Source organism: Neolamprologus brichardi, chromosome 14, assembly GCF_056152115.1.
Source record: "Neolamprologus brichardi isolate AB-2024 chromosome 14, ASM5615211v1, whole genome shotgun sequence".
Lineage (NCBI taxonomy): Eukaryota > Metazoa > Chordata > Actinopteri > Cichliformes > Cichlidae > Neolamprologus > Neolamprologus brichardi.
In genome coordinates this window covers 13,095,742-13,113,911 of record NC_142117.1, presented here as the reverse complement: position 1 = coordinate 13,113,911, position 18,170 = coordinate 13,095,742, and the positions used below count along the sequence as shown (strand labels likewise).

At 38.8% G+C, this 18,170-nt stretch overlaps 1 protein-coding gene across 1 annotated transcript; it reads right to left on the bottom strand.

Moving 5' to 3' along the window:
* Window positions 1-1,672: 1,672 nt before the first annotated feature.
* gdpd1 (glycerophosphodiester phosphodiesterase domain containing 1) lies at window positions 1,673-14,203 on the bottom strand. Its single transcript, XM_006799926.3, has 11 exons — window positions 14,029-14,203; window positions 11,211-11,360; window positions 10,800-10,842; window positions 10,328-10,463; window positions 8,556-8,601; window positions 8,238-8,359; window positions 6,474-6,563; window positions 6,004-6,137; window positions 3,918-3,977; window positions 3,747-3,798; window positions 1,673-2,757 (listed from the first exon to the last, which is right to left on the bottom strand). The coding sequence occupies exons 2-11, from the start codon at window positions 11,344-11,346 to the stop codon at window positions 2,623-2,625; spliced, it is 954 nt and encodes a 317-aa protein (XP_006799989.2). The 5' UTR covers window positions 11,347-11,360; window positions 14,029-14,203; the 3' UTR covers window positions 1,673-2,622.
* Window positions 14,204-18,170: the final 3,967 nt, after the last annotated feature.

Below are 18,170 nucleotides of genomic sequence, written 5' to 3'. Positions count from 1 at the left end.
AATTTATAAATGATGGGGATTCTTTAAATATATAGTTTTGTTTATATTTATTGTTATGTGCTTTAACAAAAGCGTTTTATAGGCCGTAACATGGGAAACTAGCTAAAAAGGATGCCGCATTTAGGGGAAAAACCTCCAACAGCATCCTTTCTTTTCTAAACACATTCACGGTTACTGTAAAACTTAGATGTTCGACTTATTTGCAGTGCAACTAGTAACATCCAAATAGCAAAAATGGTAAACACAAACTCTGAAAAAACGGTAATCATCTTGAGTTGATACTCTTGGTCCCAAATCACACTTGTCCTTAAGGCTTGATGAATAAATGACAGGCTTATCGGCCAATCAGTGAACAGATAAAGCATAGCAACACCGTGTTTATTGGTCAAGAGTAGAAACGATGAACCAATAATCTTTCCGGGTTCTAACTTTTTTTTTCCTAAATGAATTCTCTAGAAAGCAGTTCAGCTACCTGCAAATATTGTTTAATGGAGCTGCCTCGAGCAGGACAACACAGCAAAGGCATCACCTGTTCTTGTGAAAAAGTAGGAAATTATTATTTCAACATGTCCAGCATCATTAACTTTTCGCGACCGTAAAAACTTCTGACGTCGTTTTAGTTTGCAGCGCCACCTCCTGACAGTTACATAAACTGCGACATAACAACCCTACAAAACGACAAATACCACTTTTATATAATGATGTACATACAGTGTTTATTGATACAGATACAAAAAAAATTGCTCTTTAAATAATCTGTCTCTCGGCAAATCAAATCTAAAGATGAGCCCAAAAAAGTTCAGTTCAACACACACAACAGCTTTAAACATGCAAAATAAAAGTACACTCAGGACAGCACGAGTAGTATAATCAGAAAAATCCCAGTACTTGTAATGTGATTGTTGGATCAAGTCTCTAAAAGAAATCTTCAAGAACATTTGTAAAAACTGTAAAACATCACACATAAGTGATTTAAAATGCCCCACAACAAACCTAACATTGTTTTGACTGCAAAAATCCCAAACAACATACAGTACATTCAGCCAAAACCACATTCATTCGATTAGAGACCGCCACCGAGCATCATAACATTTCATATATTTGTATATTAAAGCAAGGAACTATGTGTAAACTACTTTCATTAACACATTTGAATTTTAAATGAGTGCAGTAAAGCAATCAGTCTGCATCACTGCCTATACTAGGCTGTAAAATATTTTAAATATACACATATGTCATATAAAGTTCAATGCTGATTGCAATCACACTAACACAGGTAAAAGAAACCAGATAAGGTTTCATATTTTGTGCAAAATTCTTCATAAAACAGGCAATGTATGCCTCTATTATTTTATCTGATCAAAAGGAAACAAAATAATGAGAAAAAAAATCTAGACACTAAACAATAACAGAAACATGAGACACAGCATACAGGACAGTGGTTTTTACAGTGCGGCACACAGCTGAAATTAATCCGTCTGAATGTCTGGTTAACTGTTCCTCACCTGGTGCATCAAATAATATTTAATGAAGTGGAGAAATTTTGTTTTGTTTGACTGCATTTTGGGAAAAAAGGTTTCACCACTGCTTAGACGTGGCAAATTATATATATATATATATATATATATATATATATATATATATATATATATATATATATATATATATATATATATATATATATATATATATATGAAACAAGTCGAAAATAACATGACATCATCGAGCTGCATCTGCTGGTGCTTGCACATTACCCCTAGCATGATGCAGTAATACTGCAAACTGTAACTTGAAAGCATCAAAAAGGATCGAGTTTGCGCAAGTAAACCCTTACAGAAAGTGTCAAGTCAAGGACCATGAATCTATTATGGCATCTGAGACTGATAAAACTTAAAAGCACAATATTTCAGTGGCATTTTTAGCTCTTTGTAAAAAAAAGATTCAGTGGTTTCAATTAAGTGTGTGCTCCTAGCAGAAATATCATACTGTTATATGGGTATGTTTGTGCAAGCGAACGCACCATGGATAATTCTAATAATAATAATGAGCCAGGATTTTTTTGTGACTAAAAGAAAACATTCAGATTTCATCATTTATGCATCTAAAATATTGTAAATGCATGCAGTATGTTTGTGTTATAATGGCAACAATTCTTATTAACTTTTTCAAAATATACTTCAGTCGTAACTTACCAACTTACTGTGAAGACATCACATGACTGCACCGCCATCTGCTGCAGTCATTGCTGAGAGGATTGTAAACCAAATTACCCAAATACGTCTTCATTTTGGGTCATATCAGAAAATCTGTAAGCCTGAGGCGATATACTGTCTCTGTGACGGGGCCCAATATCAGTCAAGCTCTAATATGATCACACTGTTTAGTATGAGTAATGAAAAACAGGAGTATGTGCTACCACCACATGTACAACACGCGGTTCCTAATACTTGTGCTGGATACAGAGCATGTTGGAGTTCCTACAGACTGTAAAACACAGTGTGAGAGTAGCTGTGCTGGAATGGCTGCAGTAAAAGCGGGTGCATGTTGGGGGTTGGTCTGGCAGGTCAGTGGCCCTGAAGGATAATCACTGGTGAGAGGTGGGGTGAGGTAGATTTTGGCAGGTCACTCCGCTTTGGAAAGGCTGTTCCTGTCCATGAAGTCTTTAAGCTTGGTGGGAAAATCTGTCATAACTCCCGTGGCTCCCAAATCAAACGCCCTCTGAAAGTCATCCTCATCATTCAGCACCCAAATGTACACCTGAAACCACATGAGGGATTTGTACAGTTAATACACACGCGGTCAGAGGCTGTCACACACAGGAATGTTTCTGTACTCTAGTCTATATTTGATCTGGTAGGAACCTTTCCAGTAACTGCTTTTAACCACAGTGTAACTACAACAAACACACAGGCTTAGTTCTGGCATTTTACAAAAGTTTTACACACTGTTAGAGCAAAACAAGGCACACGGAAAGTAGTGACAGTAGTAGTAGCAGACTTCAGGAACAGTTCTCCCGGCTTCTTGAAGGACATTCAAAGCTCTTCTTTGGATGTTGGCTACCGTTTGCTCTATTCTCTGTCAACATGATCCCACACTGCCATGTTTTACAGATGGCTGTAGACTCTCAGTGTTGTACCTCTTGACCTCCTCCATACATGCACTAGGACTAAACCATGGTTTTTAATGTGGGATTCATGAAACTACCATTTTATCTTGCTTTTCAGTTATTAACCTGTGCAGACATACAAGTGTACAGTACTATAAAAGACCATGGGGACGATGCTGTGTGTAGCTTGAAAGCCAGGAAGCACAAAAAACCCTCAGTCAGCATTGTTTGTGGCTGGCTGGTTGTTTGTGACACTGCCCCCTGGTGACAGTACACAACTACAACATGCAAACCTGTGCGTAGGCTCTGATCAAGACCAACGCGTAACCATCCCCTTTACGTCAACCAATCTTGGAAATTGTTCCAGGACTGCAAATAGAAACTTGGCAGAAGATGTGCCATCTGCCTATCGCTACCACAGGCTAAGTTCAACCAGTAAGGCCAGTGAACCATAAGAGACTGAGACCAAAGAAAAGGAAAAACATGCTACAACACCAAGACTTGTAATCAGGTAAGGAAATTCCGATGAACCAGCCATCCATTCTAACCTCTAAAACACTTCCATAGCTCCTCATTTACTGGCCAACGGTTCCTCACAGGAACCTGAATCAACTTAATTTTAAAGGAACTGCAGTTTTACCTGAATTCCCCGAGCTGTTAAATGGTCAAAAAGAGCTTTCCTCATCAGCAAACTGCAAGAGAAAAATAAACACTAATCAGCTGTGTGACTGTAAATCCTTTGTATGTTAATCACGATCGCACAACTACATCTCAGTAACACAAAGAAATAAAAAAAGAGAGAGCGACTTACGTGTCTGCCAGCCAGGCGATAAATCGCTGACCTCTAGTTAACCTGCTGGGATCCTGCAGTCTGAAAAAATTCACACAAAAAAGTAAAATAATTAAAAATGGTAAAAAAAACAAAAACAAAGGGCACTTGATTGATGCTATAACAGCATGACAACATATTTTTAGGAAATTTCTGAAATCTACCCAAGAAAATTAATAAATCAGTGTTTAAATATGCACAAGAAATCAAGGCAATCTCTTAATAAACACAATTTATGGTTGCAGTCTTAAAGCAAGAACTTAACACTTTAGAAGTGCAAAAAAATTCTGCTAATCCTTAATGAGCGTTGGGCAAGAATAATCTGCTCTTTGACCATGATCCTCATGTTCCACTAACACACATTTCACAAGGCCAAGCTGTGCAAAGGAAACAACAGACAAGTCTGTATATGTTATCCAAAAACTCCAAAAACAAGGCCCAGCTAATGAAGACTCCTCCAGAGGTTTACTCCACATCCCGATGCTTACACAGTATGAAACTTCAGCTTTGCACGTCTCTGTCAAAGCTCTACTTCGACTGTTTGATGAGCTGCTGCTGTTTGCTGAAGGACTTTTCTCTGCAAACAGACCTTGTTCCAGGAATTTTTACTCACATAATGATAATCATAATGGTCAATAAAGAACCTTTAAACTGTTGCAAGTCAGATGGCGACATTTCAGTTTCACCTGCAAACTGAGATCAAACCACAGCACTGACAACTTTCTCCAGCCAATAAACCAGCAGCAGCTAAAACACAATGCTGCCAGATTTTACACTACTAATTGTTAATAGTTTGTGTTGACACTGCAGCATAGATTACTTTAATCATTTATGTTAACTAAACTGTAGGTTAGTTAGGGTATAAAGAAAACCTTAACCCTGCTCTGAATCACTGTTATTTCATGTAGGGCCTGTTTCGTGACTGTATTAGTGAGGGTGGAAGCATGCTGCTGAGCTAACCCTTTCCTGAAAACTGTTTATCAAAGTTCCTGACATGCACCTTTTATTTCTTTAGTACCACATTCCCTGGCCACTTTATTAGGCACACCTTGCTAGTATTTGGTAGGCCTCCCTGTTTCCTTCAGAACTACCTTAATTCTTTATGTCGTAGATTCAACAAGGTCATGTAAACCAGTGGTCCCCAACCCCTGGGCCTTGGACCGGTACCGGTCCGTGAGTCGTTTGGTACCGGGCCGCGAGAGTTGAGGCTCAGGTGTGAAATGTATAGTTTTCAGGGTTTTTATCGGTTTTCAGCGTTATTTTGTTATCGTTTTTATCGTTTACTCGGTTTTCCTGGGTCTTTTCACGTGTGTTATGAATAAATTTTCTTTTTTTCGGTACCGGTACTAGTTTTATTTTGTTGTATTTATCCGCGACACCTTAAAGGCCGGTCCATGAAAATATTGTCGGGCATAAACCGGTCCGTGGCGCAAAAAAGGTTGGGGACCGCTGATGTAAACGACCCTCAGATAGCATCCCATGACAGCAGCAGATTTGTCGGCTGCACATCCATACTGAGAATTTTTCCTTCCATCACATCTCAAAGATGCTTTGCTGGACTGAGATCTGATGACTGTGGAGGCCGTCTGAGAGCAGAGAACTAACTGCCAAGTTCAAGAAGTTTGAGATAATCTGAGCTTTGCATTATGCTGCTTATACTGTTATACTGTCACATGATTGGCAGCAAATCACTGCATCAGAACAGGTGTACCTAATAAAGTGTCCATAGAGCTTATTACTAGTATTTGGTTACATGAACAACAAAGTGCAAGGGATTTGGGTGTGTGACTGTGTGTGAAGGAAACTCAAATACATTTCCATTTGCTCACTGTAGTGGATGCAAATCCACCTCCCTGTGTGCTCACTGCCCTGTCAGAATACCAAACAGCCTCTCAACTGTCATCAGTCCAGAGTGTAGAGAGACTTATTTGAATGTCAGCAGGTCTTCTTGATGATTTCTACATGCATTCAGTTGGTTTAATGTGTTTGGATGATTAGATATTTGTATTAATAGGCGTACCTAATAAAGTGGCCTTTGAGATTATTTGTATTGGATTCGCGCACTTACTTGGTGATAATGGAGGGCATGGGGATCTCCAGGAACTGCTCCTTGATTGGAACGAAGGGCAGGAGGCCGGTGTAGAAGAGGCCTAACAGCTGCAACACTCTGGGCAAGCTGAACAACACTGGAATATGAGGGTTCTGCAAAAACAACCAACCAGACCAGACTTACAAGCAGTTCCAAGTCATTTTTATTCACCGAAGAGGATGATGATGGCTTATGACGATAAAAGTGTTTCCTCTAAAACGCCCTCAAAGGGTCTGAACATTTTTAGAAACAAGACAAAAAGATGAATAGTGATTCCACAAAGCATTTAAAATACTGCTATATGGGACAGATTTAGCACTTTTCCTGTAGGCCTGCTGGTAGCAGGTTATTCCTTTGTTGTTATGAAATTCTGTAATTTCATAACAACAAATTTTATAAATAGCTACACACATTTCACCAAAGTAATGTGAAGCAGCATATAGACGTACCTCTTTGTAACACTTTCTCACAATCTGGTTGCTGGCATTGCCCCAGACAGTCAGATGCGCTCGGTCATACTTCACGACCAGCTCGGAGACCTGCAAGGATTGAAAACTCAATGAAACTATGAAACAGAACATTTTCTCTTGCTTTTGCTCTGTCCTGTTGCCAATGTTTAAAACTTAGAATTTGTTTTTTGATGAAAAGACGGCGGCAAAACTCGTAAAGTCTCTAGACGGACACTTGGAGGGCAGAGTCCCAATAACAAGGCCAACGTCCTCTTAAATTAGATCAGTTCAGGATGTGAACAGGTTATTCCTGTCTACATTTTTTCCCCTCTTCATCAGGTTTGTACTGTTACTTTATGCATGATTGTGGTGACAGACATATAAAAGGGACTTAAAAACATATCTCAGTCTTGCTTATCTAACCATCGTACTTTAGGAAATGCTTCACTTTCCTTTCCTTTACTAGGCACCATGGGCTTTGTAACTATGGAGGACTTTTTTTTTCTTAAACAGGCTGTTAAGTCGATACATTTTCGGACAAGGGTACATTTCTTTTAGTTGTCATCACAGCATATTTTAAATCAAGATATGATTGAAGCGGCGACTGGGTGTGCATCTTGGAAAAACCTGGAAATTATTCTAATTAATGTCAAAACACGTTTTTATTAAAACATAATAGGTGTCAAAACCCATCATTAGTGTACAGGGGAGGCCAAATTTCATCTTTATGGGAGAAAGAGTTCACCGTTTGGAATTATAGCCATTTTTAAACACTGCCTTCTTCAGTAGCCTAAAAGTAAGTGAACAGATGATGAGATGTCCCTCGTGATTCCAGGAGAGACACAAAATCTGCATTTGAGTCCAAGTGCTGAACTTGCAAAAAGTATGAAGAAGGAAAGAACAACTCAGAATCTAAAGCATCTAAAGAATCTGTCAAGGACGGTGGAGGTAGTGTTATGGCTCCCAGTGAAGCCGGTTCCCTGGTGTTTATTGATGACGTGACTGCTGAGAGTAGCAGCATGATGAACTGTAAAATGTACAGGGATGTACTCTTTTCTCAGATTCAGCCTGAGGCTCCAAAACTGATCGGTTAGTGTTTCACAGTACAAAGTGATAATGACGTAAAGCATCCTGTAAAAGCAACCCAAGAGTTTCTCGATGAAAAGAAATTAGATATTCTTTAAAGTCAGTGACCTGATCCCAACTCAAAGGTGCCTGTTTTTCAATAACCAAAGACAAGAGTGACAGAAGACCCACAGACAGGCAGCAACTGAAGGCAGAAGCAGTAAAGGCCTAGCAGAGCATTTTAAGGGACTAAACACAGCATTTGGTGATGTTTATGGGTTCTGGACTCCAGGCAGTCACTGACTGAAGTATTAAAACAATCTAAAATGATGTTAGTTTGTCCAGTTCTTTTTGAGCCACTGAAAATCAACTATGTATAAAAATGGCTGCAATTCCTAAAATGTTTTAATGCAAATTTTTCCAAAAAACACAAATTAAAACTGCAGTTTGATCTAAAATCCACTAAAGTGATGCACAGAGGCAAAACTACAAAAATGGTGTCACTGTCCAAAAAGCTATAAGGCTAACTGTACACTGTTTCCTGCACAAGGAAATAACCACAAGCTGCATGTCATCAATACAGTAAAGCAAGTTTCAGTCAGGGGTCAGAGAACTGAAAGAATAAAAACAGGATGAGATACACACACAGACAAACACACACACAGACAAACAAACACACAGACAAACAAACACACACACCTTCTTGATGAGCGTGTCATTGTTAACCTTGATGTCAATGTTAACAGGAGTGTTGGGAAATGCGTCAAACACGTCCCTGAGGAGAGGGATGCGTTTGTCCTCTCCTCCTTCGCAGAAGCACTCTGCACAGACAAGGACAGGTTAAAAACACCATCAGCTTCAGATTAGACGCCGGGTTGTGCGCACTTGTATTTTTAGCGGCAATTTTCTGCCCGTCAGCTGTCAACTGTTATAACCTAAAATGTCGATTTATGTCACCTATTGAATGAATACGTTGCTTCGTGGTAATTACACAAGTGACAGATACGTGATGCTCACCTCGCTGAAAGGTTACACCCAGCCTGCAGAGGTATGGAGGGAGTTCCTGCAAAGAAAGCACGACAGACACAACTTCAGAGCTTCTGGAAACAAAGCAGTCATGCTGAGCAGCCGTCCCCAAACTTAAGACTTCCAAGGTCAGCTGTGAAATCTGAAAATCCTCTGCAGACAAACCTTTAAATCTGACCGTTGCACAAGTCACTAAAATATATGTGTTTTTATTTATGGAAGGAACAACTGTTTCCTGTTCCATCAAAGCAAATGATGACAACAATTTGTTTATGTATACTGGGTGTTTTTTATTGTCTTTGTAGGGATTTCAGAAATGTTGTTCATGCATATTAACTGAAAGATTTTTTTAAGAACAAGAATTAAAAGACTCAATAAGAATGTTAGTAAATGTTTAAAATAATACTCTGGCCAATAACTGAAGCCCATATTTTAGTGTCTTGTTGTTTTAAATATATATTGATTTCTTTATTACCTATTTTGTGCTGGAGAAACAGAGAAATCTTCTTTATATAAGACAACTTCTTCAATCTTACCTCCACCTTCTTTTTAATTTGTTTAAGCAAAGATTGATGTGATTTATATATACTGTAAAGTAACACACCATATAAACCACTGACACTGGTGTTTTTCATCTTATTTGCCAACAGCCAGCCATCAGTCAGGAAGGCTGGTATCATTGTTTAGATGAGATCAGTTAAGATAAGAAGTACTTTTTTTATTTATTCCATATATGGAAAATACTCTAAGGATCACTGTATCTGGATATTTATGCTGATTTATAAGTTCTACTCCTTCAAGAGCCACTAAAGTTCATGAGTCCAACCTTACTGGACAGCTTCCTAACTCACTATCATGATCCCACCAAGGTCTGTGCTTATGTCTACAACAAGGCCAAAGACCATTAAAACCCACTAAGCCTCATCTTCAGTTCCAAAATATAAAATTTAACTTGTAGAGATCTCTGACCCAAGAACCTCTACAAATACACAAAAATACTTCAGTTTAATGTTGTAAGGCTTCTTTGCGAGACAAAAGCATTTTTTTTCCCAATAAGCATTAAATGTGTAGACTACCAAATGTTTAAAGAGGAGAGCAGAGCTTAGCCAAAATCCTAAATTACTCACAAGGATTATATTTTCTTCTTCCTGCTCCTTTTCACACATGGTTGTAGTGTTTTTGATAGAAAGTGTGGTTGGTTTGTTTGATTGATGAAGTGTGAAATAAATAAATAAATGAAATGAAATGAAATGAAATGAAATGAAGGAATGTAGCTGGATAAGAGTTTTTTGAAATCACGTGACGTAATCAGATGACTTGTTTTTGACCTGATCAAGGCGCATGATCCATCAAAACTCATATCATGTCTAAACACAAACCACATTCACAGTTGTGGTCAGACGTTTCAGCCCAATCATGATGAGCATGAGTGTCATGATGATTTGGGGCTTTTAATGATTCCTTTCAACTGTCATTTTTCCAGGGTGGAATGACCTTTAATGACTTTTAAAAAGAACTGAATACACAAGACTCAATGTATGTAAATTTTGTTTGAATTCTCAATGAATAAATAAATAAATAAATAAAAATGAGTCCACGACACTTCTGTCTGGCTCAGCTCTTTGCCATATATGTAAAATTAAAATTCAGTGTTATATTTGTCATTTTTTTCATGCAAAGAATTAAACATGCACAGCGCTTGATCAATGATGAGAAGAGATTTGAAAGTGGCTTCAGTTTGCTGTCAGACAGCAGAAACTTACAGTGTAGGTCACATCGGAGATGTTGGTGTCGATGCCGCAGGTCCTCTGCAAGTCGCCATCATGTGAAACCACTACCTGTTCATCTTTTGTCAGGTGGCAGTCCAGCTCCAGCATATCTGTGCCGACATCCACAGCGCTGCACGATCCGACACACAGTACGCATATAGACTCAGCCACAATCTCAAGCACACAAACATTAGCATTGAAATTTGGACCCTAATCATGCAGTATAGCACACAGATTCAATAAATGCATAAAACAGTCCACCTCTTGTCTGATTAACTAATCAAACAAAGGAGAACCACAAGGTTATATTTCACACGAACAGTTACTGTACATATTGCACCAATTCACAGCATGATTGTGGGTAAAAGAACTAAGACAACATCTCAGATGACACACACCGTCCACAGTCACAAGTGCAAAACCCAAAGAAAGAGCTGTGTCTTATGACTTTGAAGTTTCTACTCACTGCTTGAAAGCCATCATGGTGTTTTCCAGATTTTCACCTGCCCCTGAAATAGGAAAAATAAAAACTCAGATTTCTTTTTACCTGCTTGGCTGTGAAACACGTGTCTTAAAGAGTGCCTTCACTCGATATGTGGGCAAAACAAGTATCTTCTGGGGGGGGGGAGGGGGTTCTAATTTTTATCTTTAACTCATTTCTGCAACTACTGCCCAGTAACAAATAGATGGTTATAGGACTAAAACCATAGAAGAGAAATGTGACAGTCAAAACCCTGAATAACAAACCTGTTTTTACCCATGAGTAAGTAACTAGCTGTTAGTGAGACCTAAAAGAAGCAAAGTAAGTTGGGATTAAGTGGCACCTTTTACCTTTTAAGTCAAGGGCTGTTCTTAACAAAGAAAACTGGTGACCTACCTCCACGGTGAGAAATGTGCTTGCTGACGAAAGTCTCTCGCTTCTTTCGATGTAACAGATTTGGGCATTTTAGCAGCAGGGCAGAGGTGAGCACGTAGCCCGTTACCGTTGACAGGACATACACAGCAGCACACATCTTCTATCAGTCCCCTGCAGAACAAACACCAGACATTTAGCAGTGGCTGTGTCTGTCAGATAAATGTGTGTGGGTTTTTTTTGTGGGTTTTTTTTAATGCAGATACATTTTTCCCACTCACCAAACGTTTTTAACTAGTTAAAAGAAAATCACAAACACTGAACAAAAACAAACCTATTTTCTTCATATTTTGCAAGGATAACAGGAAATAGGTCAAGTGAATTATTGATACATGAAGAGATTAACACACTTTAACACAGCCTGGATTTTCTTTAGCAAGTTTTCTTATAATTTCCTTAGTAGTCTTCAGGAACAGTTCTCCAGGATATTCAAAGCCTTATACATATATCAACTTTTCACTATTTGAGAATCATTTTGCCGGTGCCCATGTCTGCGCTTGTCAAACTATGTTATCGTTGGATTCAGCTAAAGAAATGAGGGGGGAAAATGTGTTTTCATACAGGCTGCTGGTAACAAAATACCTAAAGATACTATTTAAAAAGGGTTCTTTGCCAAGTTGTCTGCTTTCTGTAAACACAGCAGTAGTTAATCCCTTGAGTTAGGTTCCTTTTGAATGACTTGAATGACTTGAATGACTCGTAAATCAGTGTTAAGTACCTGAAGGTTCATGGACTGAACAGAAAATGAGTGAAAAAGCAGCCGATGTCAAACAAAAAACTTTGAAAGACCTTCAGAAAGCCGGGAGAACTATTGCTTAAGACAAATTCTTTAAAAATTACAAGAAAGTATGGCTCCTTGGAAGCACAGTATAATTGGGGTGACTCAGGTCTTTTGCACAGTACTGTATAATCTACATTTTTGTTTATCAAATACTAAGAAAAGGAAAGGCAGGAAAACACAGATCTCAGACAAATAATGTTCAAACTGAACATTTGAACTCTACATGGACCATTGTTGAGTATGTACACAGTCAACCAACAGAAGCCCACTTCAAAAAAAACCCTCTACCATTAAATGCCACTAATATCTCCAGCTGAGCAATTCTTAAAATAAATTCCATAAATGTACAAATGTGAGGTCCTAAAATGCAAGTTTTGTCTTAATAACATGTGAAATCTCAAAACAGTGTTCAGCTAAAGCTAGTTAATACTGATTAGGAATTAAAGGAAATCAACTGAAAATATGCCCTCTCACCAAAAAATGTTTGCATCACTTCAATTTTTGAGTTTAAGTTAAAAGAAAGAAAGAAAACAGGAAAACAGTAAACAAGACACAACAAAATTAGACCAAAACATGAACCCAAATACACAAACGAAACAGAGTTACAGCAAGTTACTTACAGCACGCTTCCTTACAAGCTCAAAAAAACAAACCAAAAAACACCCCTGGCTGAGCACGAGCTCCAATTTAAATGACAAAACAACACATGCTGCAGGTCAGGCCCACAAAAAAAGGCTGGGCGGAGACATCGTCAGCCTACATAGTCAAAGAAAGTCTTTTACATTTTAAAAGTTAAAAACTCTGTAAATAAAACATATATCCAAAAAATGTTCCATTTTCATATATTCAGTTCAATTCAATTTTATTTATATAGTGCCAAATCAAAACAGCAGTTGTCATGAGGTGCTTTATATTATAAGGCAAAGACTCCACAATCAAACAACCGCCTTTGAGCAAGAACTTGGCAACAGCGGGAAGGAAAAACTGCCTTTTAATAGGAAGAAACTTCCAGCACAACCAGGCTCAGGGACGAGCAGCCATCTGCTTTGACTGGTGGGTGTGTTGGCAGGAAAACAGAACAAAAAACACACATTTACGTGAAATTGACTAATGAAAAGCAGGTAAGACTCTTTACAGTTTTGCAAATTCAAAAGAAGCATTTTCAGTCATGAGCCAGACTTTTCAGGCTGAGAAATCACCCGCTAGAGAAAATGCTGGTTTAAACACTTTGGGCAAACATGACCTATACCCACCAAAGACAAAGTTGAACTGACTGAGGTGCTGGTGTATTGAGCCATTCCTATATTGCTCTGATTATCTTACTCCGAAAGTGCAAGTCCACATTTTACATGAATAAAGGTACCTTCATGCCTTTTACATTTCCAGCACAGAATACATCTTCCATTAAACCTATTTTATAAAGGCGAATAGATATAAAGAAGTAGCAATGAAGTACCTTATACTGTAAAATGTGTTACAAATTTACTATTACATGGTACTCTACCCCAAAAACTGAAATACTTTATAATTTCAGTTGAGAAAAGCAGAGCAAGTGAATAACTGATCCAAGGACAAAAGAATTAACATCTAAGAAATGATGAAGGATTCAGCACATATCAAAAGCGTTTCTTAAATAAAAAGACAAAATATAGCGATGTGATGCATATGCTGGGAGCCCACCCACAGAAAATGGGAATTAAAAAATGCCTTCACATATTTTTATCAGAAAAATCTAGCTCCAAAAGATAAGAGATCCACAAGAACAGCAGCTCCACATATAAAAGAGAAAGAGAAATGCTTGTTTACTTTTTGTTGCAACCTCTAATTTCTTGTTCAAGTCAAAGTTGACGCTGCTGTCATATTTTCAACATTGGAAAACCTGTTAAAATAACAGATAACAACAATGACATCCATTATCTCTAAAACCAGCTTACTATACACCAGCTAAACTGTGCTAACGTTAGCTGTGAAACGGTCGAGCTAACAACATGACCCTCTTACCTTTGTCATCAAATTATTCGGACTGTTGTTCTTAGTTGTGTTAAATAAGTTAGCGACGTCCACGTGTGTGTGAAGCGAGTTCGATAAAGTGATGAACTAGCGTCTCGTCTGCAGTCTCACTGAGCTTGGAAAAAAACAAAACACCACCACTAGCCGGCCACTTTGTCGTGCCCATGCGCACTTTGCTCCTTCTGGCTCGGGGACTATTTTCACTTCCTCTCGGATATTTCAAAATAAAATTTAAACGTCACGACTTTTCTAATGAAGAAAAGTCCATTGTTTTCCTGTTGTTGTTTTTTTTTAATTTTGTTATCATCAAACCTAAGTATAAGTTAACATTATTTTTACACAAAATTTCTTAGATTCACTGTTTTAAAAGCTATTATTGCTTATGAAAGAAGAAGTGTCTGGTAGCAAATATTAAAAATAAGGGGGACATGCAGAGCTGTAGTAACTACAGAGGGATCAAATTGGTACTATGAAGATATAGACAAAAATATGTCTGAAGCTAGGTTACAAAAAGAAGTGACAATCAGGTGACAGCGGTATGGCTTCATGCTGAGAAAGCACACTGCTTATGAGATCTTTGCTTTAAGAGTCTTGATGGGGAAGTACAGAGAAGGTCAGAGGGAGGTCTACTGTGTCTTTGTGGGTCTAAAGAAGGCATATGATAGGGTACTGATAGAGAGGAAATGTGGTACTGCACGAGGAAGTCAAGAGTGGCAGAAAAGCATGTGAGGGTGGTGCGGCAAATGAATGAGGGCAACAAGACAATGGTGAGGTTTGTGGTAGGAGTGACAGATGGGTTGAAGACAGGGATAGGATTACATCAGGCTATTCTTGTTTGCAGTGGTGATGGACAGGTTGGCACACGAGGTCTGGTTTCTGTGGCGTATGATGTTTGCAGACGACATGGTGATATGTAGTGAGAGTAGGGAACAGGTGAAAAAGAGCCTGAAGAGGTGGAGGTATGCTCTGGAGAGAAGAAAAATGAAGGAAGGCAGAAGAAGAAATTAAGGCTTTGCACACAGCAGAACACTTGTTTCCTTATTTATTGCAATGTATGATTAGAAAGATTTCAAACCCACTGACCCAGTTAACTGAAATGTGTCACATACAGTATATGTCTGTGAAGGTTCTCAGTCATCCAGGTCACCGTAGTCAAAGGAGCTTGCAAAGAAAAGCGTCTGGACTTCTTTAAGTTGCTTGAAGACGCTTCACCTGTCATCCGAAAAGCTTCTTCAGTTCTAAGGTCAAAAGGTGGGGAGTCCCAGATTTAAACCTAGTGGGAGTATCCCCCCACAGAGTGACAAAAGGACCCCAAAAGGACCCCCAGGCGCCTTAACGCCCACTCACATCCTGGGCCATCTGACCTCAGGAATTCGCATGATAAGGTGGGGCCAGGTTTCACAATGAGCTCACCCGAAACCCTGGCTGATTGGGACCCACACCCAGTTTCACACCTTGGCTCAGGCGATTAGAGGATCATCAGGGGGTCCTTTTGTCCCTCTGTGGGGGGACACTCCCACCAGGTTTATATCTGGCCTTTTGACCTTAGAACTTTTGACCTTAGAACTGAAGAAGCTTCTCGGATGACAGGTGAAACGTCTTCAAGCAACTTAAAGAAGTCCAGACGCTTTTCTTTGCAAGCTCCTTTGACCACATACAGTATATACAATATACAAAATTTTAAAAAGTTAATGCAGAGTGTAAAAGCAGAGTGTTAATGTCACCTCCTGTTTTGGGGAGTTGTACATGCTCAATACCACCGTAGCTCAGACTAGACACACCATGATTCATTTGCTTAAAGTGGCTGGGAATTGGACTTCTGTTCATGATTTCTGATGGAACAATGTTTCTTCCTTTCATTTACATCCATGAATTACCAGTGATGGGAATAACGGCGTTACAAGTAACAGCGTTATTAACAGCGTTACCTTTTTCAGTAACGAGTAATCTAACTAATTACTATTCCTATCGTTACGCCATTAGCATTACTAACAAGAAAATATTTTTCAGCAAACAGACTTAGACAGCAAACAGACTTTCTTAGTTGCTCAGTTGCTAGCTCCTCAGTTGCTACTTCCGTGCAACTGAGGTAGTCAGCTACTTCCGTGCAACGGAAGTAGCTGACTACCTCAGTAATCTGGGCGCTACTGCTTTAAGCAGCTCCCGCAGGCGGCAATCACTTTCTGCCCGACGATCACTTTTTGGCACAACACCTGGAGCTAAGGGGGCAAAACAATCGCACGAGTGCTGCTGTTTGACTGAGGAAGGATAAAGTAGTTGTGGTAAGCCAATCACATGACCACTTAAAGATGACAAACCAACAAGGTGATATATACCAGTTTATAAATTGTGCTGATAGGCCTAAAACCAGAGTCATGATAAACAATATATACGCAGCGTTTTTTCCTCAATAGTTTTGTCACATTTACTGTCTAAGGACAGCGCTAGCAAGCACTCTCTGCTTATGAGCAAAAAAACTAAACAAAAAAAAAAAAAGATACAACATGACATTTGGTTGTTTAGGAAGAGGGGGAAGTTTTAGGCGTGATGGCCAGAGAGAGAGAGCAGAAAAAGAGAGAGAGCGAGTTTTGAGATGTGTGAGATTTGTGACGTTTAGCGTGTTTGAAGTGTGTAGTTAATGTGTTGTCTTGTGTAGTTAGTATGTAGTGTTGTGGATAGTTTTGTGTTGTGTGTCAGAACAATGAGGCGACTGCTGAATGAAAACAGGAGGAGTGATACACCTGCTGCTGTCAGACTTGCAGGTATCAGGCTGTGATGTTCTCCTTTGTAGTGGACAGAAGTTTTTTTTTTTTTGGAGTGGCACAAATAATTTGTGTGGCATCTTATTTAATGCAGAACAGCTGATTGTTATATAGATAGTTTGAAATGGTTATTTTTTTAAAAAAAGGCAAAAGATAAATGGCTGCAAATAACTTTGTTGTTTGCAAAACTTGTGCATAGGATTTTAAAATTGACAATTTATATTTGCATTTAAAGTTATGAAATATGATTCAATAAACATGTTTGTGGTTGTTACAGTAAAAAATATAACTTTTTCTACTCTGATTTTATGTTTTTTGTCTGATTGTAGATCAATTGTGTTAATGCAGTATGTCAAAATGAAAACATGACTGTAAATTCAGACACGTGAGGTTGTGCTGAAAAGGATGATACCAAACAAGGCAAAGTAAATTGTTTTTAAAGGTGAAATGTAGAAGTCAAATCAAAAGTTGTTAAAAATGGCCAATTATACCCTGGACTCCAGAGGGTTAAACATTTTTTTTTTTAAAGTAACGCAATAGTTACTTTTCAAGTAATTAATTACTTTTAGAATATTGTAACTCAGTTACTAACTGAGTAACTTTTTTTTTGAAGAAGTAACTAGTAACTATAATTAATTACTTTGTCAAAGTAACTTGCCCAACACTGTGAATTACAGGGATATGGGTAAACATGCAAGGATTTAAGGTAGTAAATGTAGATGAGTTTAAATTCCAGGGGTCAACCATCCAAACAACTAGCACAGTGCACAAAAGAGGTGTAAAAGAGAGTGCAGGCAGAGTGGAGTGGATGAAGGGGTTAGGGTTGATTTGCGTCAGAAGGATGCAAGAGTGAAAGGGAAGGGTGAGACCATCTGCTATGATGTATAGTTTGGAGACAGTGGCACAACTAAAATGACAGGAGGAAGACCCAGGATGGACAAGAGCAGCAATGAGTAGATCAGGACAGCTCAGGTTGATTAGTTTGAAGAAAAGGTTTGAGAGGCTCAGCTGAGATGCTTCAACATGTGCAGAGGAGGGATGGTAGATATATTGGACAAAGGATGCTGATGAAGCTACCAGTCAGGAGGAAGACCACAGAGAAGATTCATGGATCTAGTAAAGGAGGGCACACAGAGGGATCGTAGTGATACGGTGAGATGGAGGCATGAGTCTGTGTGGCGACCCCTAAAGGCAGCAGCCAGGAAAGAAGAAGATTATTCAAACATACTACTTATGTCACAACAAAATTACACAAGTATGGCTTGCAGTAGCCCAATACAATCCACTAGATGCTGCTAACATGTAGTAATATAAGTGTATTAAATGGCATGGAGCTGGATGTACTATGGCAAAAGTGAAGACTGCAATGCA